General features: G+C 40.4%; 5 protein-coding genes and 1 long non-coding RNA gene across 8 annotated transcripts in view; 1 reads left to right on the top strand and 5 right to left on the bottom strand.

The window, feature by feature from the left end:
* LOC145910926 (dynein beta chain, ciliary-like) overlaps positions 1-4,579 on the bottom strand; it is a 43,615-nt gene extending 39,036 nt beyond the window's left edge. The window contains exons 1-8 of the mRNA XM_082998147.1: positions 4,367-4,579; positions 2,818-3,012; positions 2,353-2,526; positions 1,795-2,060; positions 1,353-1,526; positions 1,105-1,220; positions 669-880; positions 122-355 (exon numbers count right to left, since the gene is read on the bottom strand). Of these exons, the coding sequence (XP_082854273.1) occupies positions 122-355; positions 669-880; positions 1,105-1,220; positions 1,353-1,526; positions 1,795-2,060; positions 2,353-2,526; positions 2,818-3,012; positions 4,367-4,423 (1,428 nt within the window). The 5' untranslated portion in view covers positions 4,424-4,579. The remainder of the gene's footprint in view (positions 1-121; positions 356-668; positions 881-1,104; positions 1,221-1,352; positions 1,527-1,794; positions 2,061-2,352; positions 2,527-2,817; positions 3,013-4,366) is intronic.
* Positions 4,580-7,557: 2,978 nt separating this feature from the next.
* Positions 7,558-8,180, bottom strand: LOC145912552 (uncharacterized). The gene is made up of 3 exons (XR_014403305.1): positions 8,106-8,180; positions 7,870-8,009; positions 7,558-7,692 (listed from the first exon to the last, which is right to left on the bottom strand). It is a non-coding gene; the product is annotated as an uncharacterized LOC145912552 (long non-coding RNA).
* Positions 8,181-8,997: 817 nt separating this feature from the next.
* On the bottom strand, positions 8,998-13,449 carry LOC145910990 (uncharacterized). Its single transcript, XM_082998219.1, has 9 exons — positions 13,374-13,449; positions 13,145-13,294; positions 12,897-13,037; positions 11,487-11,943; positions 11,085-11,191; positions 10,509-10,775; positions 9,970-10,123; positions 9,477-9,748; positions 8,998-9,158 (listed from the first exon to the last, which is right to left on the bottom strand). The coding sequence occupies exons 1-9, from the start codon at positions 13,447-13,449 to the stop codon at positions 8,998-9,000; spliced, it is 1,785 nt and encodes a 594-aa protein (XP_082854345.1).
* An 890-nt stretch (positions 13,450-14,339) lies between these two features.
* LOC145910989 (microfibril-associated glycoprotein 4-like) lies at positions 14,340-15,682 on the bottom strand. Its single transcript, XM_082998218.1, has 6 exons — positions 15,637-15,682; positions 15,308-15,447; positions 15,158-15,254; positions 14,997-15,093; positions 14,869-14,933; positions 14,340-14,587 (listed from the first exon to the last, which is right to left on the bottom strand). Exons 1-6 carry the CDS (start codon positions 15,680-15,682, stop codon positions 14,340-14,342), a joined length of 693 nt encoding a protein of 230 aa, XP_082854344.1.
* Positions 15,683-15,753: 71 nt separating this feature from the next.
* Positions 15,754-18,867, bottom strand: LOC145910986 (uncharacterized). Its single transcript, XM_082998215.1, has 9 exons — positions 18,786-18,867; positions 18,333-18,494; positions 17,859-18,134; positions 17,412-17,690; positions 17,232-17,331; positions 16,928-17,109; positions 16,380-16,673; positions 15,955-16,320; positions 15,754-15,800 (listed from the first exon to the last, which is right to left on the bottom strand). The coding sequence occupies exons 1-9, from the start codon at positions 18,865-18,867 to the stop codon at positions 15,754-15,756; spliced, it is 1,788 nt and encodes a 595-aa protein (XP_082854341.1).
* Positions 18,868-19,803: 936 nt separating this feature from the next.
* Positions 19,804-20,766, top strand: part of LOC145910446 (exocyst complex component 3-like) — a 59,778-nt gene continuing 58,815 nt past the window's right edge. For all 3 annotated transcript variants that reach the window (XM_082997576.1, XM_082997574.1, XM_082997575.1), the window contains exons 1-3: positions 19,804-20,024; positions 20,107-20,276; positions 20,352-20,481. In XM_082997576.1, the coding sequence (XP_082853702.1) occupies positions 19,890-20,024; positions 20,107-20,276; positions 20,352-20,481 (435 nt within the window). In that variant the 5' untranslated portion in view covers positions 19,804-19,889. The remainder of the gene's footprint in view (positions 20,025-20,106; positions 20,277-20,351; positions 20,482-20,766) is intronic.

Below are 20,766 nucleotides of genomic sequence, written 5' to 3'. Positions count from 1 at the left end.
TTTGAACTCTGCTCGGTTGACTTTATTTTAGTAACAGAAAAATACATCTCACATAAAACTTATGCACAAAATTTTCTAATGTGTTTGTTTGAAGAGGTCTAAACCTATTGTAATTCTATACCTTCACTTCCTTCACTCGACCAAGGAACACATCAGCCCTGGCAAAGACCATACTGGATGGGAAATCCCAGTCCTTGGACACGCCACCGTTACGCGGTTTTGCCGCTAGGCGGCGCTTTGTGCGATCGTAGACCTCGTGGAAGTGGGTGAAGACTTTGATTGCAACTTCAAGTCTCTCTTGGACGTCCTCAACCTCCGCTTTGAAAATTTCGTCGGGGGCAATGTAGGCGTGGGCCTATATAATATGTTGCAAAATAGTACGCGCACGGCAACGATTGTTTTAAAAGTATGAAGCAGCTGGCGAGTTTTTTATGTTTCGGAAGGTGTCACACAGGTTATACGTGAGTTACACAACGCCATCCTATAATTTAAGCATCAAATCAAACGAAAAATATTACTTCGGAATATAATGTTTATCATTAGGTGCTATGCTTTCCTTTTCTTGACAAAAAGCTGAAGTGCAATCCAACGCAAATGTTGCATCATGTCGATTCTACAACCCACAAAGCGCTAATATCTTAGTCCGCTTATCTACTTCAGACTGGCACCTGGTCAATCAGCATGTTGTTGACTTCTTGCAGCAGTACAATGACTCTAGGTGCCTTGCAGTAATAGCGTGAATGTTGCCAGATAAGTTCCACAACACGCATGGTGGCGGTCAGGTAAGGACGGATTTCGTCAAAGTTGCCTTGTTCCATGTTTTCGACGAGAGATTTGAGAGCTTGGAGATGACTGTTGACATCACTTGCTTCATCCAATGCTGAAAAGACAAAAATCAGGTAAGGTTTGCATGCACCAGTCCTTCGACTTGGTAAAAACATAAATGACAATCTTCTGCGTTATATTATGATAAATTGCATTGCTAAATCTGTTTTTGTTTTTGCATAAAACGTCTCAAGATACATTACACTGCGTGCAAGCAATTAAAACCTAATTTAAATTCAACGTTTTCGTTGTGTGAAAGCGGATGTTACGTAAACTTACATCTTTTTACATCTCTAAAAAGCTGACGAAACGTCGGCCAGTAGCTGCTACCCGAATTTTGAAGAAGCTTGGCCATTTTTCCAATTTTAGGGTTGTCGAGTTGATCTTGAATATGCCTGAAAAATTTGATTTAATCGTTAATCGCCATTCAAAATCGGCGGTTTACAACACAACGTAGCTTTTAAATAAATAATTAATTTGATATTTATGTCGCAATACAAGTAACATTCAATACCCTTAAACTTTACCGAAGGTTTTTGGCTTTGGCATTCCAGAAGTTCAGCTCGTGGTGAGGCCATGGGTTGCGGCCGGCCAGAAGAGGTTCCGACGAGTCTTGTCTAATCACCCCCTCAATCTGGTGTGCCCATTCGATCACAGTGGACTCGATGGCATGGATTACTGGTCGTTGCGAGCGATACAACCTAAAATACACGTGGACAGTTCAGGCATGTATTGACGAAAAAACACTAAATTTTCTCAGTGCCAGACCACAACGAATATATAGCCAGGAACTGGGTGCATGTCTCTTACTTAACCATTAAGAAAGAAACAAAACACACTCTTTAATATATGTATAACATGTATAACACCACAGCAACCAATGAACTTGAATATAAAAAAAACTAACAAACCCTGATACAATCACAAAACAAAACCAACATCACCACCACCACCAATTTATTCACGCACTTGTCGCTGTCGAAGTAGCTTCCACTTGAGGTTGGTCTGCTCTGTGAAGCCGAGCTTCCTCTTCCGCTAATCCCTTCTCCCTCATCCGATTCATCCAAGACACCTCGACTCTCCACCGGCATCGGTAGAACGGTTCGACCCGACACCAGTCCCTCTGATACGTCGACTTTTCCAATTAGGGCGTTTACGTGACGTGTGACATCATCGGAGACCACACCGGGCCATGCGGAATGGTTGCCGGTGTTGCCAAGCAACGTGAAAGCGATCTAGGATAAATGATAAATGTGAAGTAATGCGCACAAATTAATACATAATTTCAATACAGTTTACAATAACATTCCTAGAGCTCCAAAAGGAAAAAAAGACGATCACACCAGTATAACATCTTTAAAAAAGAAATATTAATTTCGCATCTTCAGTTTCTGTCTGAAAACAGAATAGCAATAAAAATTAAATCAATTAAATAAAAACCACAACAAAAACAAAATAACTCAACAGTAAGTCCATTTTCAGGACTGCCACGACAAAAAAAAAACGAAGCGATTAAAACGTTTTTACCTCGTGAACGAATGAGGTCAGGTGGTTGAATGTGGTGTTCGACAAATCTCCAACCACCAACACACTTCGGAAGTTGTCGCGCTGAATCGGAATTGTTCGGCGGCGCATCAGATAAACCGTTTTATTTTTCATCGCCTCACTGAACTCACGTGATATCGTAACAGCGCCACCAATCTGTAACACATTTTTTTGTATTGATTACAGCGCATTGATGATAGTTGTTAACCATATTTAAATCTTGTGTGATTTACAGTAAAAATAACTAACTTTTGGAGAATTAATGTTAGCACTGCATATTATTACTGCAAACAACCAAGGTGTTACCGAACGTGAATATATTAGCATGTTTCTGAACATACAATAACAACTCAAATATTTTTTTGCGTTATCATCTAATACGCAGCACTTTTCAACACATTTTACATTGACGCAACTTAGCGCGGCAACAGCCAAGTACAAACCTACCGGTGCAGAAAACATGAGTAGAAGTAAGGACGGATCGTCAAAGAATCGTTGAATTGTTTGGCGATTCTCGTCTACAGCAATGGACTTCTTCCATTTGTCGAGGCGAACTTTCAAAACCGACATCACGAAATCTTGAATGAATTCGAGCCTCGGATCGTCCGAAGACATTTCCTGCGGATCCGCGTCAGAATCGGACTAAAAAGAGGACTTTTGTCTTTTTTTGCAATGAAGTTGAGTATAGGCTATATGTTATGTAACAGAGCAATGCACGTCCAGTAGCGTAATTAGGATTGAGCAGGGGGAATCATTTGTGGTCACGGATACTGTCATCTAATGACTACATACCAACCAAGTTTATTCAACATTAAAACATAAGGCGAATAACAGTTGCGATACAATTATTTCCACCCAAACTTGAGGATGCTTCTTACAAATTCCAAAATCGTCATGGTTTAATGTTACATCGCGATGAATACACAAAGATGCAAAGCCGTTTAAACGCGGTTAACTCGTTGTGGATCGCAAATAATTGTCGATGTATTTACGGACCGGGTTTCCTTTAGTTTAGTATATCAACAACAGTAGTGAAGAAATTGTATGGTAATTGCCCCTGCCAGTATGTTTGCCAACGCAGGTATTCCTATTTCTATTGGTTGTTAACCACAAGAGAGATACGTTTCAAACTGTTTAACGACAAGCTCAATCTGCTGTACGGTTTTTCTGGCAGGGTTGTGGTAATAAAGATTGCAGGACAAATTAAGCTACTGTGTTTAAATTAAACGTAGCTGCGCAACTACGCAACTTATATTCAGCTATACTGCTATTTTTGTTGCCAGGCATACTAATTAATCGGAATTGCTCTTCTGGCACTTAGTTTCTAAAGTGTTTATTGGAAACCAACATTTCGTCTGCCATCCGGCGAGACTTCTTCAGGGTTATGTCAACAGTCAACTTTAGAAACTAAGTGCCAGAAGAGCAATTCCGATTAATTATATTCAGCTGTTACTTTTCGCACAACAACTTCCACAGACTTAGTGAGATATCAAATGAAGCATTCCGAGGGCAACAATAAAGCGTGGAAATTCCCTTTACTAAACATTTATTCCTCTCACTTTCTAGTTTGCCGCTGTCTCTGTGTGCACGTAAAGCCAATCTAAGCCTGTCAATGTGTGCAAGAGCTTTAATAATCTGCTTTAATTGCAGAGCAACATTGCCAACTTGACTGCAGTTACTTCGCCATGTATTTGCATACTGTGTGGAAATCTGACCCAATGCCTCCCCTTCCTCCTTAAATACGCTACTGTGTACGTCCGTTAAAATCACGTTGGTATCCAAGCATTCTGCTTTCGCTGCAGTGGCGTACGTTTACGATGCATTTGAGTGTTACTAATGTGTGAATCGAAATTGGGAAATTAGCAGACAAATTATTGCGTTAAAGATGCTGACACGTTTATAACAAAAAACATTCATTGCATTCGCCGTTCGTATTTCAACATTATGTTGATATAAACGAATATTTACATATGTTTATAAATTTATTGGATCATACCCCTTCCATTTCAACATCCATGAAGTCTTCTTTCGCTTTTCCACCACTTTTCGTCATGGTTGAGTGACGCAGCGCAGCTTCGTGCCGCGGGTGATTCGAAACAAATCAGTAACAGAAAATTCTCTCAGAATATTTTACAGATATTTGTTTTGTCGGTTACAGATTTTGATACGTTCAATTTAGACAAAATAAATGCATAATTGCCAATGTTGGGCTTTCCTGTGGAAAAATGTTGTAGTCATGAATTCAGCTTCACAAATATTTAAGTGTGCCAACTTCCACATTTTTATATTTACCAAAAATCGTCATAACAAAAAAGAAATCAGTGTATCTAAAAAGTAATACCACAACAACATAACTTACAGCTTACCAACATATTCTTAAGTTCTAAACCGAACTAAACCATGCCCTAACTATTTCACTGCCGTGGCCTAAAAGTCCAGCTTACTATATATCTCTGTCGTGTTTACGCCAGAAACCACAAAGAATCTCCTCACTTCGAAGTTTGGCTGTTCGTAGCGCTCTTCTAACCTCGTTCCTTCCCACTTGTGGCCGCTCCAATCAGGGAACAACTTGCCGCAATGAAAAGCACCCCAATCTATGCGGGGTCGTCGCAGAGAGCGCTCAGGATGACGCAGAAACCGATTTGCGTTCAGCACTTGTCGAGCGGTCGAGTGTGCTTGGTCGAGGAAGGGGCACACAGGCCCCGAACAGTTGGTGCGTGAGTGTTTACGTTGGTTTCGCGAGGTGTTATAATTCCGACCAAGACCAACACTTTCTCTGCTGTTTAAGCTTCCGGGACTGAATACCACTAAGGAATTACTTGGCTTCAAATGCGTGTCGCATGTAACTTTTCAGATGCTGATGTTAGCGCTTTTGTACTGCTCACAATCTACTAGCATTGCTGATCTGACGCCTGTTAAATAACACTTGAAGCTTTTCAAATCACGATCATCACAAAAGCAACTCGCCAAATACACTAATAGACTACCCTTGACTTGTTAGTGAGCGAACAGTGTTTAAATCACAAGTCCCATGAACCGTATATCTGAGGGCATATACATATTACAGTACGTAGTCAACAGTGACGATCAACTGAACAAACATATCGAACATACGTGCTACGAAACGCTTAGATGTGAAACTCCCAAATGTACAACTACTATCTCATCCTATCTCACATAACAGGCGACACAACCACAACCAATTTGGTTATCTGCACGATTTTAAAGCACCAACAACAGGATAAAAGCGCGCCTAATCAACCAGCACACAAAATCCGTGGGAACCGCATTGTTAGCACTGTTGCCTGTCGTTCGATTCCATACGAAGAAGGCACTGCGTTGCTGACTATTGTTGCCAAGGCAACCTAGGTCTGACGTGCATGTTAATGATCAACCTCTGCCGAAGACAGAGATCATCTTGTCCGAACAAGACTGATATCTAAATACAGTTATGTAGTCTTATTCAAAGGGAGGTAAAAACTTGAATTCGAGTTGAGATGACAACCCACTGTGCAGTGTCACAAGAATGCAACACACTCGCGCGTATGGAAGTATTTTCTCTGTACTTCCCAAGCTTACAGTAGTTTGCACTAAAAACGTATAGTTCAGATGCCAAGTTGACCTATATGTTTCTAACAACATCCAAAAATCCCTTACCCTAAAAGAGTCCAATCGCAATGCTGTTGCGTTGGCCTGGAATTCCGCAATGCCAGAAGAGCTGCTGTTAGCTCAAGCATATCTGACACTTCAATCTCAATCGGCCTGGGTTGGAAATAGCACTTGTCTGGTTGTCTGATCAACACTATTAGACGGTAGTCGTCATAAAATCGTTGAAGTGTAACGATCGTATGTTCGCAGGCCTACAGCCGAACCGTGTTGACTTAGCAAGGCGATTTGCGCCTGGAACGAATATTCGCGGCACCAAAATCGCCCTTACGTTGCCGTGCCAACGGCGTACGCGCTTTGTTACCGAACGGCAGTTAAGTAAGGAGTGTGTTTTAGCAATGACACGGGGAGGGCTAGAAAACACATGTAGAAGATTTACTCTCGAAACTCATGTTTGCTCAGTTGTTAGCCTTCGTGGGCATCTTTTTAGCGTCTCTGTCATTTTTTACGCAACTTATCGTTGCCTGCGATAAATATGAAGATTTTACGTTTTTGGTTCTTTCCTATAACTGGTTCCAGGCACCGATACAAGTTAAGCAAAATCATCGCCATATATATTCGCTCCAGTGTAATATTTTACATTGTTACCTCTTACCTGCCAATAGCACCATGCAACAAAATTAATCGTAATTGGGTTTTCTGCCTTCTAGCTGCACTATGCACGTGCGTAACTCACAGATATAGTTTTACTTAGTTTAACCTACAGCTCGTTACGGCAGGAAGAACCCGTTCACCGACACAAGCCACAGAAGCTTGACTCTTCTTAACCTGCGCGGTTTGTGTTTAAATATTTGTGGTTTCAGGTACACGCCTTGAACAGACGGAAAAGCTCATATCCCGCTACAGCAAAGATTAATGGCAACTACAATTACGCAACAAAGGGCTTTGTTGCGCGAGGCCAGATGCGACAATGGTGCCGTTATGTCGCACAATCACCACGTTCCAATTCAAATATTGCCGGGCCTGCCAGATATTTGTTTTCTTAGGGAACCGAACGGCTCGGCAGTTTTCCTCGGCCAAAACACGCCCACTTTCAACTGAAAAGCTTTGTGGACAAAATCACGTCGTTGACAAATGGTTTGTCAATATGTTTTTTGTTCCTCAACACGCCTGTCCCACTCAACTCAAAGTTAATGAACTCCGAACACTGCTTACTGTCTGCCAGTTGCCGTGTGTAAACGGTTATCCAATTAGCAACTACACAGTTAGTGACAGAACGCTCAGAAAAATAGTTTTGCCATCGACGTACCGAAGTTTGTAGCATACAACTACAAATACGTAGCATACTGAATTAAAATTAAATGCGAAGTTTGGCTACAACTTCGACAAGTAATTTGATATTTTTTGTTGCTTTCACAAAGTAAAGTTAGTTGAATCACGAGAGATGGCTGTTTTTCTACGGCTAATCTGTGTTTGTTTTGGCCGAACAGGAGAATTTAATACCTTATATCTAAGGGCACTTTTGTGCTAAATTCAATTCACTCGATTGGAACTTTTAAACATTAAACGTAAAATTTATTTGACATCACTTTGCCGGAAACCAAACGACAATTTACTCGTCGGGCATTGGTTAGTTGCTGTCCAATTCCTGAACTATGTCCTCAACATCTTTGGTCATTTGTTCTTCCGGTGCATCAAAGTCATTGTTGTTTCCTTCTATAATATTGCACAAGATGTCGTTATATACTGCATACTATGCTGTACTTGTTATGTCTTGGTTTTTGTGAATTTTCCCCTTAATTACCATGCGATGTCACAGTATATGTATATCCCCGTGCAAGAGATTTTTTTTACCAAGCTGGAACGCTTATATTCCAAGCAATAAAAACCTACCCTCTGAATCTTCAAGCTGTTCGTTTCCCTCTTCCGCCTCTGCGTCTCCGCAGTAGTAGCGACGCCGGCGATAGTAGTAATATCTTCGTCGCCTGTAGTAGTATCTACGGCGGGAGCTACGGCGACGACGCGACCACCATCTATAGCAGTATCAGTGACAAAAATGTTATGTTACACCTTTAACGTGGGTGCTGGCACAGAACAACGCGTTTATGATCATAAACCATGGGACTTACGCGTCAGTGTCAAGCACCAGCAAGGTTACAAGAAGCAAAACCAGCAAAACAGACTTGTTCATTTTTTAAGCCAGGCCTGCAAACAGAAATATTGCTTACTGTAATCAATTGCATCGGGTCATTTCAAAAAGTACAACCCTCACACCATATCTTTACCTCGACCAGCGTTAGAAATCTAAATAATAAACTGTTGATGAACGTCGTGTTTTATAGGCCTTTACATTTCTGGAAGCATCTGTCAAGACCGCCTGTGAACAATGCGTACTGAAAAGCAAAGGATAAATGATCCTAAAAATATCACATTTAAGTGATTTGGTTGACTTTGAAACCTTCAAATATTCATTCATAATGTCAATATTGTCTGAATCACATCCTTTCTTAACTTAACTTGAGACGTACCTCCTGAAACCGTCATTATTGTTTCAAGCTCGTCTCCCATTGTTTAACGAATCAATCGACTTTAATGTTATCCTCTCTTTGTACGAGGCAACTATCCATCCTCTTTAAACAGATTTTGATGATTCCTTTGTGTCAATGTTGTCATGAACGGCTTCCGGATCCTTCATTTTATCATCACATATGCGCGCAATTCCAAAAACTTGAACCAAGCAAAATCAAAATCCATGTTGCAATACTTAAGTTAAGATTTGGCGGCTGGGCAAAAAATGAACGAAAACTGGATTTTAATTCTTTTGACAGTTTGCGGTTTTCCTTGTTTCTATTTTGCAACAACGACTGAAGTCGTATTTTTGACATGTTCTTGTATACGTAATAAGGTCTGGTTCGACACTTTCCAAAACAACACATATGTGTGGGATTGATATATCAGTCGATAAATTTATTAAAATAAAGCGAAATCTCAGCAAAAATCGTATATAAGAAGCACATGAAACTACACGCAAGGACTCCTCATACAAGGTACAGTTCGCCTGGAGCATGCAAATGGTGGCGGCACCATCGCAGTTCCGACACAACTTCGAGTCTCCGTTATTCCGCATGCGGCGTTGCAGAGTAACGAGGTTGATGCCCAATTGGACCAGGCTGAGCAAATTCCTAAAATCATTTGACATATATGTTTAACTTGGTATCATATCATCTACGTTGTTTGGTATTGTTTAATTTTGAATGACATTCACTTGCTCGATGTTACAATAGCTTTCAGCGTTGAAAAACGCCAAGCTTATATGTTAACTCCAAAATAGAGTTTAGATGAATGGCAATAGTTGGCGGCAGCACACAATTTGTAATCGGTTGTTAAAATACTATGACAGATTTGATATCAGTTCCTTAAAGCAACTGTTCGAAACAGTTTTTAATAACGTTAGATACAAGGGGTGTGATATACTAACGATGTGTTTAGGAGGCACCCACCTGTATTACAACTCGATATCTGGAACCCTTGTCCTTCTCCACAATGCAGTCTCGAACCAGTTCTTATGGATTCCCCGGTTATTTCATCGTAGCACATTCGAACTCTAGAACGGGTTCCGGTTCCACAAGGGTCCGAACAGCGGCTCCAAGGCGTCCACGGTCCCCACATCGGTTTGACGTCGGACAAAGGGGCACATGGAGCGTCATTGCAGACGGTAGTGACGTAATAACAGTCCGGGGGAGTGTTTGGAATGGTTTCACTGTAGCAAATCCTGTGAAATAAACGAAGATATTCGATTTATATTTCGCTTTATGTTTGTTCGAACATGACATTTGCACATGACAAAATAACTATACAAAATTCGGTTCATCCATATACCAATTTGCTGTGATAACAGTTATTATATTTTAGACGCGTGCATTCGTCAGTCGTTTTTTTCACCAAAGGAACCTATTAATTTTTCCTATTAATTAATGAGATATAATATCTCACCTGGTGTTGTTTCTAATGCCTCTGCCACAAGAGCTTGAGCATGGTCCCGCTATCCATGGCGACCACGAACTGCAATAATCATCTTGACAACGAGCGACTTCCTTTGACCCGCTGTCTTCCGCCGGACAATCAGTGTTGGAAACAACATTGGAATCTATGTGAAATACATATTCCGATTATTTCCTAAAACAAAATTCCTGAATTTTGCCCATGCGTGTTGATTGGTGTTTGTTATCGATGTCATAGCATGCATATTGTAGTTTGAAAGATCATTTCAAGTAAGGGTAAAGACTTTCGCAAAGTAAGGACCTGTGAGGCGATCTGACCTTGTTTAGCGTTATATGATAAACTTGTATAGAATTTCTGCGTGTATAGAAATTTGAAATAGCTTGAAGTCGTTAACACACATTTTTCATAACACTTCTCACTTGATATATGGTTCTCCCGAGTTAACAGATAACAAAAGAAAACATTTATAATTTCGAACTATTTTTGCAAATAAACCGTAACTCATATACAAGAATAGCATAACTCAGTACCATTGTTAAAGCACGATCGTCTCCTTGTAGTATTTCCGGGACCACATGCCATGTCACATTCTGACCAGGACGTCCACGGGCCCCACGACGTAGAACAAGTGCCCGCACATATTCGTCCGTCCGACGCTATGCCCGTGCATGATATTCCAGGTACTCCGTTTTCGCAAGTTCGTTCGCGAGTTTGAATTCCAGCTTGACACGGCTGGCTCCAGCATTCGGACCAGGGGGACCACGGGGTCCACATGGGCAGCGCAGTTATGTTTTTATCTGCGGTGTCAAGAATTTAAAGTTTCGTTTGACAAATTTGTTGCTAACAAAGTTTAAATCAAGAAAATATATGACGTATGCATTTGGTATAATTATCATCATCTGATGCAACTTAACATGCCGTTTTATAAGTTGGTCCATAATTACAGTTATAATATAAAACTGATTTACAGCACAGTATTCGGTCTAATCCGATTCGCAGCTTGTGTTAAGTGTCATATGTCGCATGTCGCTCGTCTTTGATGGCAATTATTCCATTAATGCAATAGATGATACATGTAGCGGTTGAGTGCTTGACAAGTTACTCACCTGGATCGGGCCAGTTAATAACGTGAATAGAAGGTCGGTAACAAGGGTTGTAAACGCCCCCGACGAGATCGCCGTTCCAACAGCAGCGATTGCGCGTGCAATTAGACCTGGCGGGAACAAGCAATTAAGTTGGCGATAAGTTTCACGCGCGGATTATCACAAGCACTGATGAATGGCACACGACTACAGACAGACGCATCTGGACGTGCTTGCTTTTTTGTGACGAGCGCAATGGAGCGATACCTTCTCTACATTCCCTATGACGTGCATATACAATATTTTAATTTAGGGTGGGAAAACAAAAAGCTATATGCAGCAAATAAACGTAGATATTGCTAACAGACACTTTCAACGTTATAAAATGAAATACTTCTCTCAAAACCAATAAAAACGTTGGCTTACTGGTACATAATCGAACCGTCCAAACACGAAGAGTTGCCAATTGTTGGACATTGAGAATATATAACCATGGTTCCGATCTGGAAAAATCCAAAAGGTCCTCCCAAGTACGTGAATGGATTGGATGTCGTAACCGTTGACGTGGTAGGAGTTGGTGACGAGGTTTCGGGCAATTGTGACGTAGTGATGGCCCCAGTAGACGTAGTTATCCCTGAGTTAGGCACCGTGGTAGTAGCCTCGCTCACCGACGATGTCGATTGCTTCATAGTTGATGATGTCACGATGCCGGGAGTGGAGGTTGCGACGGTGGTGGAAATTAATGTGCTGGTCGTAGTTGCTTCAACAGTTGTGGTTTCACGTGGTGTTGTGGTTAATTTGGTTGTTTCTGTTTTTGTTGTTGTTGTTGGAATTACAGTTCTTTCGGTTTGTGTAGTTGTTGTTGATGTTACAGTTGTTTCGCCTGCAAATAATTGCACTTTATGGTCAAAGTACATTTACCACTTATGCCAGCCTATTCTGTTCCTATTCTCTTGACCAAATGCGATTTTAAGACTTGCTGCACGAAGGTAATTTTAACAAAATTTTTTGAGCTGGTATTAGTTCTTAGTTTGTTATTTACGGCAGTAGCCACAGGCAAAGTCCCGGCCAGGGCGCACTCTTTTCGTCTGCCGAATGTCGCTTTGTTGTAAGTGAGATTACAAGAGTACTGTTTACAAAGTCCATGGCACGCGCCCATTGGTCTGTGTTGTCAACAGGTTTCACCCTGATGCCTCACATTAGAAACAATGTTGCGGAGAAGTTTTGTTGTTTGAAGTGCGGCCACTGTGCACTGAAGTCAAGTAGGATTAGCAGTTCGGTCAGCCGATCAATCAAGAGGTATGGCATGCGCGTGTCGCCCGTCGTCCGTCGCCGTGATAGTGAACTATAGCATGTGTCGCGGGGCAAGATGTAGCGCGACACGTGGCTTGCTGTGTTCGCATGTGTAGTTGTTTGCATTACAAAGATCCAGCCAAAATTTTTTTATTTGAACGAACAAGTACACGAGAGTAGTTTGTTTTTTCCTTAATTTTCATTTGGAATAAACATATCTTTTGTTATAAGAGAAGATTGTAAACCGAGTGCTGTTATTCATCATTCTTTTAAATAAACTGTTACCCATGTTCAAATTGCCTTTAAGTTATAATTTCAATTCAGTACAAATAAATTACCGTTGAGAGCACATTTGATTAAATGAAAAAAGTGTTTTTAATTGATGAACAAATTTTCGCGTTTACCAAATAGCGTGTTCATAAAATATACTGCCCGCCTGGGCTTGTGGTATATACCATTTTGGAAAACTACATGCACAATCCCGAAACAAGCCATTGATAACCTTGTGTACACGAATGTATATAGTATGCTATTAATTCTTACGTTTTGGTTGGTAGCAAAACGGGTACTGACTATTGTCGTAACAGCAGCCTTTCATCTCGCATAGCGTTCTTCCCATTGCTCGATGTCCACATACCTCACGTCCACTGTACACAATGCACTTCTCATTGGTTGGACACAAACCTGCAGAGTAAAATCATTTGTCAATGTATTTCATTTATGTTTAAAATTGGCTCCAATCTTTCCATTTCAACATCATAATTTTAAGGAAACTTTTCAAATTTGGTCACCTTTTTTTTCGTAGCAGACAGGTCTCGGCCATTCGTAACTGGGCGTTTTGTCGTCATAGCAACAGCCGGCTAAATGACAGTTTTCCTCATTCAGCCAGTCACCAAACCGACAGGCTCGCCTGAATATCGGGTGTTCCCAACAGCGACAATCTGGCAAAATAACAAGTGTTTGTAATAAAATACTGCAATTGCTGCAAACTGTGTTTTTAGAACCCCAAAATATTCTTACCTGAATTGATCGCTTGAGTCAGCGACCAGAAGCAAAACGTCAGCAAGCATGCTTTGAGAATCTGCAATGCAGCCATTGAGAACGATTTTTGTTCTGTTCGCTTTTAAACGTGGCTGATCTGATCTGTGGCAGCTCCGCCCTTTGTAATGACTGCTTATGAGTGAATATACACGCCCTCATGTCCCTCCTCCTAAGATGCCCCCAGGCTCGGTGATTTTTCGTCACGTCGTTGCTGCAAACGTTACTTGTGTGAAGCAAGCTGGCAAAATTGTAAATCAACTAGCATAACCACTTGATACATACATTACAGCAAAGTACTAATTCGAAATGAAATTTATCTTGCAGAAAAAAAAATTAACGCAGAACTGTCCTGTGCATTGCATAACTTATAAGAGCTTGTTGGACTAAGTGATGGGAGACAAATAACTATAGGTATAATGTAATTTTTATGTCTGTAAACCACATGTAAACTTCGCATATTTTGGGTGGGTATATATACGCGAGTAAGGTCATGGTAACCTATGGTGTATGAACCAAAATGAACACAAGTTGAGCAAATACTGTTGTTCTGAATAACTATGCCTGGAACTTCACGTTCCATCAGAAACGGTAAACTGGTTAAGAATCATCGGAATTCATTTGGAACTATATATTGCCATTTTATTTACCTTTTCTAATGTTATTTAGGTTGATTTAACTTTCAGGTCTGACCTTGGACAAAATGTGGTTGCAGTTCCTTGTGGTCTCAAAAGAATTTTTTCCATACATAAAGCACAAGCTTGGTAATTTTTTGTAAATGAAAACCACTTCCTTTACATTTTCTTTACATTTTTTCTGTTTATTGATTAAATTCAATATGCGGTATACCGGTAAAGGGTAGGGTACGTCAAAAATGTACGAAATAAAGTTGACAACACGTATTTACATTCAATCCCGTAATCAAGCAAGAAGAGAAGAGCGCAAATATCACGGAAATACTTGTCTGATTTTCATTTCTATGGTTTTGAGTGAATAGTAATGGCCACGGAACGTTATCCATGTAACTCCAAAGTTTAAAATAGTTTTACCCCCGAGGTAGCGGCCGTTTGGATTTCCAATGTGGCAACTTCCAAACCACCAGCCACCATGATACACTTCAGCACAGTTACGGCCTGACGTGTCACGGTCATTGTCATAAGTAGAGAATGGAGTCCCGGAACCGGTCATGCCGTGACCTTTGCAAAGACAGAAAGTATTCAATCTGTGTGAGTATACTAAAAGCAAATGTTTGAGCTACCAACGGAACAGGAAATCGCAGTTCAAGTTGATTTGGCTTTGTAATATGCGACTAGTCGTGCATTTGGTTTTGGATATTTGTATATAGGTGCTCGTTATATATTGTAAAATGTATACCATTGTTACGACACACACAAACTACAAGCAGTGACGTAATGAGGTTGCCAGGAAGTACATGTAAACGGACCAATGAAAGACAATCGAAAATATAAAGCGGTACCTGCAGGGCCCGAAAAATGCGACCACGTCAAAGTGAAGTTGTCCGGTGGCCCCACAGAAAAAGTTCTGCAATAAGATTGAATAAACAAGGATTTTGCTCCTAATGCGATAGAAAAAAGCATTGCGTACCCGTAATGTGCGAAGGTGTCATTGCCTGCAAAATCGGACATATCCACTCGCATCTCGTATGTACCATTTTTTGTAATCCTGTAAAGATTTTCGAGACCTAAAGGCAAAATAGGTCAATGTTTGCACGGTATTAGACTTCCCCGAACGCCGCAAGTACTCACCCAACCAAAACTCGCCTTCTAATGACCCGAACCCATGTGCATAGTCCAACCAGCCGCGGTTAAAATCTACTGAACCGTCTTGCCGTTTTTGAAACACCTGTAGTAGTAGTACTTTTGAATAATCCTGCGACAAATGTTAAAAAAACTTACCAGCCAGTTGCCTCCATCAGTGACAAAGTCGCAATAGACCTGCAATGGGGTATCATCTTCGAATGGGTAAATTGTGTACACGCCACCATCAGATTCAAGCAGACGTCGATCAACATCGTTGCAGGATTTCGGACGCAAGTCTGCAAGAAAGTTAAGGTTTCTAGGTCACTAGAACATCAATTATAAACCACCGAAGTTGTACAGGTGATGATTTGTGGGTGTTTGGAGAATTATATTGTTAATTCTGTTCAGTTTTGTTGTCGAATCAGCTGAGCAAATTTTCGGGTGGACAGGAATGGCGTCTAATAATCCAAATATCAAAAACACACTTTTATGGAACTCAGCAGCTGGGGAAAATTTCAAAGCAGAGGACATTTTAAACTCACCATTAGCGCAGTTATTACTTATTAACATCACAAAGTACACAGAGCACAGAGTTACACCGTTCAATTAATATGAAAATCGGCTTTGTAGATTTGTTGCCGGAATAAACCTATGCACCACAAAAACCATCAAGAAAGAACAAGTCTTAATATGATCATAATCAAAATCCAGCGGATATCTCAACATTTCGGAAACATAACTAAGGTTTACTTTCAAGTTTGAGAACGGAAAACAGAAAAAAATGCAATACACTTTATCGGTACCTTGAAGAAAAGGCAACAGCAGATCAATACCACCAGCTGCCGTTGGTGCAACATGAACGGATAGGGACAACAGTGGAATCAAGGCTTTTGGACAACAGAAACGAACTTTGTAGTCGCAGCAGGTTTGGTCGTCGCTGTTGTAGCAAGCGAACCCTTCTGTTACACTGACGTGTACAAGTTGGTTCATGGTTGTGTAATGGTCCCCATTCAACAGACGAACGTCGATTTCTGTCGGCACGGAACAAACTTCACCTCCTGTTACTATGTTGATGTTTTCGATCAGTTCGATGTCGCCTTCATTGTCCGGATCGTCGATGTCAAAGAAACGAGTCCAATCCCCATCCTTGCAAACCGGGGTTTCACATTCTGAGTAAACCAAAGATAATGTTTTAAGACAAATTTATGACAATTTTTGTGGATCTCACCGTTTGAACAACAAAACCTGATCTGGTAATCTTCACAAAATTCCCCACTTTGTGCAGCATTCTCGCAGTAAAATCCTTTTAGTGGATCGAACTCGACTTGTTGGGCGGCAGTTAGGTAACTTGCACCAGTGCGAGCAACACGAACGTCGCTATTGGTTGGATTGGGGCAAATCTCTTCTGGGGCCAATTCACGATGGGCCTTCAGGGTTTCGTAATCTCCCTTCCCGCTCGGTTTGTCTCGGTTGTAGAAATCCGTCCATTTGCCATTTTTGCATTTTGGTAATGGTATGTTGTCTGTACACAATTTAAACAACGGATAGATATTGTATCTCAGTCAGATATAATCTGCTATTTTTAAAATTATTCAGCAAGGGCTCAGGTTATCGTTTATAGCTGACCGAAATATAGTATCTTTTTTATTTTCTAAACAATGTGGGCTTTAAAACCAGTAATTCTGAGACTAAATCTTGTCACACAGAACATCATGCAGAAAAGCATTCTACGGATCTATTAAGGCACTTACAAACAAATGCAATAATTGTTCTTACGGTTAGGGCAGCAGAATCGCACTTCGTAATCCAAGCATCGTTGGTTCAAACCGTTTACACAAATAAGTCCGCGGTCTGCATTGATATCAATATCTTGATTGACAGTCAAATAGCTCTCGTGTGTGAGTCGCACGCGTGCATCGATGCTGGTCGGCTTGTCGCAAATCAACTCAGGGTATTTCCTTTTATACACAGACTTTTAAACAAGCTGTGACAGTTGAAATTTGTTTTCAAGTTTTAATCAATAGCAATCTTAACTGATTTATAGTTTTCACGTCTGTTCAATAATCCAAATTGGACTTACTTTCGCAGCAAAGCCAATTTTTCATAGTCACCAGGTCCAGAAGGATGGTCAGCGTTTAACCATGCCGTCCAACCATTTTTCTCACAAGTCGGTTGTGGTACTGTAAAGTGCATTATATTAATAAAATATTGACCGAATGTAGACTGCTAGAAGCTGTGCAAAAACAAATACTGATAATACCTTTTGGGCAGCAGAACCTCACTTTGTAATCGAGGCATGTTTGGGTTTCGGTGTTGTCGCATCGAAAGCCTCTTTTGGGGTCAGCGTGTGTTATGATTTGTCCAGCGGTGTGGTGAGGTTTGTTGTTGGAAACCAACCTCACATCAATCGCAGTTGGCTCCTCGCATATCTGGCCAACATACTCAACTCTAAGGTTCGGCATAGTCTCACAGTCACAAGTTGCCGTGGGACGATCACGATTGAAGTAATCGGTCCATGCATCATCGGGGCACTGGGGAACTTAAAGAAAAGGTTGAGGTTTAAAGAAATGTTCTCGAGTTTATTGTTGATGTATATTTAAAAAAAAATGAAACAAAATGTATGTGTTTAAAATGCCAACAAAAAGCAGCACATGAAAACGTACACTTTTGAAACTATTTGGACGAAACGCAATAAGAGATTACTTACCATCAGGACAGCAGAATCGAACCTTGTAGTCCATGCAAGTACCCGGATTATCCTTGTTGTTGCACCAGAACCCCCGTTCTGTGTTTGCCTTGTTGTCTTGACCGACCATGTCGTGCGGGAGACCGCTGGAGACAGATCGCGCATCAACAAAGGTCGGATGCGAACATATCGTTTCAGGAAACTCCTTTCGAAGATCAACCAACGTTTCATAATCTCCATAACCACTGGGTCGATCGCGGTTGAACCACTGGGTAAACTTTCCACCATCGCAACCTCCTTTATTAAATAAATAATCTTGAGATATGAAACTTGGTGTTTGGATAGCACAATGTACCACAAGCTTTACTTATGCATTTTATATCAACAATTGAATTTTCTTTTTGAGCCTCTTGTGTGGTGGTATGTTCTGAGGTAAAGTAAATTGCAAAAGGGTCCCCAATATTTATTACCGTAACTCGATAAACGTAATGTTACCATTGCATCTTTCCTCAGATAGTTTGACGCCGTTGAGAAAAAACTCCGGTTCACAATTTCCATCGCATCCTCTCTGGGCGCAAACGGCGTTGGGAAATTCCGGGCACCGACTGGTTGAACACAGATCTGTTGCACAAAATGCTCCTCCTGCCGTATTGCAAGCTGCAAATGAAAACGCAAAAGACTTGCTGTCAGACCCTACTTGCTTTCATAAAATATGATGTGGAATATTCCAAACACTAGATTCTAAATAAGCTGGTTCACCAATTAAGCTGGTACCACGACAGCAGTTGGTCGTAATTTGATTTTAAATTTAGTATTTGTTTTGCATGTGGTTTAGGCCATTGCCTTTTCCATAATTTACAAACATATTACACAAATCAACAGGGCTCAAACGTCAACGTTTATCAGCAGGGCTGCGAAAACATTAAAAATTAAAACCAAAAAACTCACGAGGAATTATAGAATGTATCTGAGCGTTCGTTTCCCACAAAGAAGTCAAAATAAGAAGAACCTCAAGGGCATCTATCGCCATTTTCCCCTGGTCAACTAACGTGAAGGAATCTAGTCCCTTAACATGAACTGCTGCAACCGAAATATGTGGTGTACTGTGTGCACAGGATATATTATAGCTTAAATGTCGTTAAAAGCAACAGATCATCTGAAACAAACAACATAGGTAGGCTGACTATTCTGTCTCCATTCAACAGTGTCATTTCCGTGCATAGAACAATAAACGAATGCAGAACAATGATTCTAATTTATTCTCCGCATTGTGATGACTATTTTTCCATCGTGTTTACGGTGGTATAATTTGCAAGCGCGGCTGTTGTGTTGTGTTGAAACACTTCACGTCGCAAAAACTATAAATGTGTCCCACAACTTTTTCTGAAGGTTTTGACAATTTTTGGCGTTTCATTGAATGAACGAATACATGTGTTTTGTAAAATAACCATAACCCAAACAGATGTTTGTAAAAAATTTCAATGTCTTGACAAACACAGTTCCATAGATGTCTTATTAGACCTTGCAAGTAATAAGGTCGTGGGATCTATATTTTTGTCATTGCCAACAGGATGTTAGTTTTCCTCATACAATTACTGTTGTTTTGTTGTTTCATATGTTAGAAACGCATTTTTATTAATATTAGTTACTTGTTAATTAGCTTGGTAATTTTTTAGATCACGCAAGGTTATATCCTGGCCACAAATTCCGATCATAGTTTCTGCTTGGTTTTTGGGTAGGTTTTGAACGATGTTAATGCAAAAAAAAAATTCCATGTGAATTTTTTTCTATTTTGCACCCTGATAAGTATGTATTTTGTTTCCATGGGGGTTATTTGAAAAGTAACACTTATCTATTCTCTTTTGCGTCGTATTCTGGCAATGATCCCTTGTGTTGCTCATCCGCCAGTGGGCAATATTTCCAATTATAATTTCAATAGCTCTGGTGCGCTGGTGCTGGTGGTTTCTTCTTGCTGCAAGTGCAAGTTGTGTTGTGATAGTACCGCTGCTACAACGACGACGAAGTTTGGGGAAAGCAAAAACCGTTCACAGTATGGAGAAGCAAAGAATGAGTAAGGCAGAAATGGAAGCCCACGAAAGGGCAATAAAGCAAGTGTCCACAATGCTGCAAAGGCCAGACCAACTTGACAAAGTGGAACAGTTTCGAAGAAGAATTGCCAGAAAAAAGGTAAAAACTTAAGTTAAAAGGTACTGGCATCAAGAATTATGATGTTGTGCTCCTAAAAACCTACTCATATTTATGTGTTTAGGCTTCTGTAGAAGCAAGGCTAAAGGCAGCAGTTCAGTCGCAACTGGATGGCGTAAAAACTGGCATAAGCCAAATGACAGATGCTCTCAAAGAAGTGAAGCAAATCAAAGAACAAATGAGTGATGTTGATCACATGTATATGAGCTGTGGAACTCTAAGTGACAAAATGAGGTAGCTTTTTTATTGTATTGTAGTAATTGTTATGATCCAACGTGGCTGTGTAGTCATTCACTTAATATATTACAGAGACATTAAAGACATCAGTTCACAACATCGTCAGTTGGTTGCTGCAATGGAAAACCTAAAACATATTTTTGGGGTTCCTGAGGAGGTAGCTAAAGCAAGACAGATGCTCACAGATGGTGAACTACTTGAAGTGAGTTGTGGCATTTATAACTTTGTTTAATATGTTTATGAATATTGAAATCTAATCTCTAAAGTGGACAGAATCTAGCTCCTGATATGGCACTGTCTTAAAACCAACGACAGCAATTATAGCGGATAGCAAATGTTTAAAACCAAGTATTTCTGATTACCATCAGTCGTTTTATTTTTGAAAAAATAGCTTTGAGTGCTTTATTGCATTTTATTTGTAGAAACTGCTGATGCCTTTGTAGGCGAAATCGATTTTTCGTATTTCAAAAGTAAACTGACTGACGGT

Source organism: Ascidia mentula, chromosome 8 (genome assembly GCF_947561715.1).
Source record: "Ascidia mentula chromosome 8, kaAscMent1.1, whole genome shotgun sequence".
Classification (NCBI taxonomy): Eukaryota; Metazoa; Chordata; class Ascidiacea; order Phlebobranchia; family Ascidiidae; genus Ascidia; species Ascidia mentula.
Note: the sequence above shows the minus strand (reverse complement) of the source record. Positions and strands in the feature narration are given on the sequence as shown.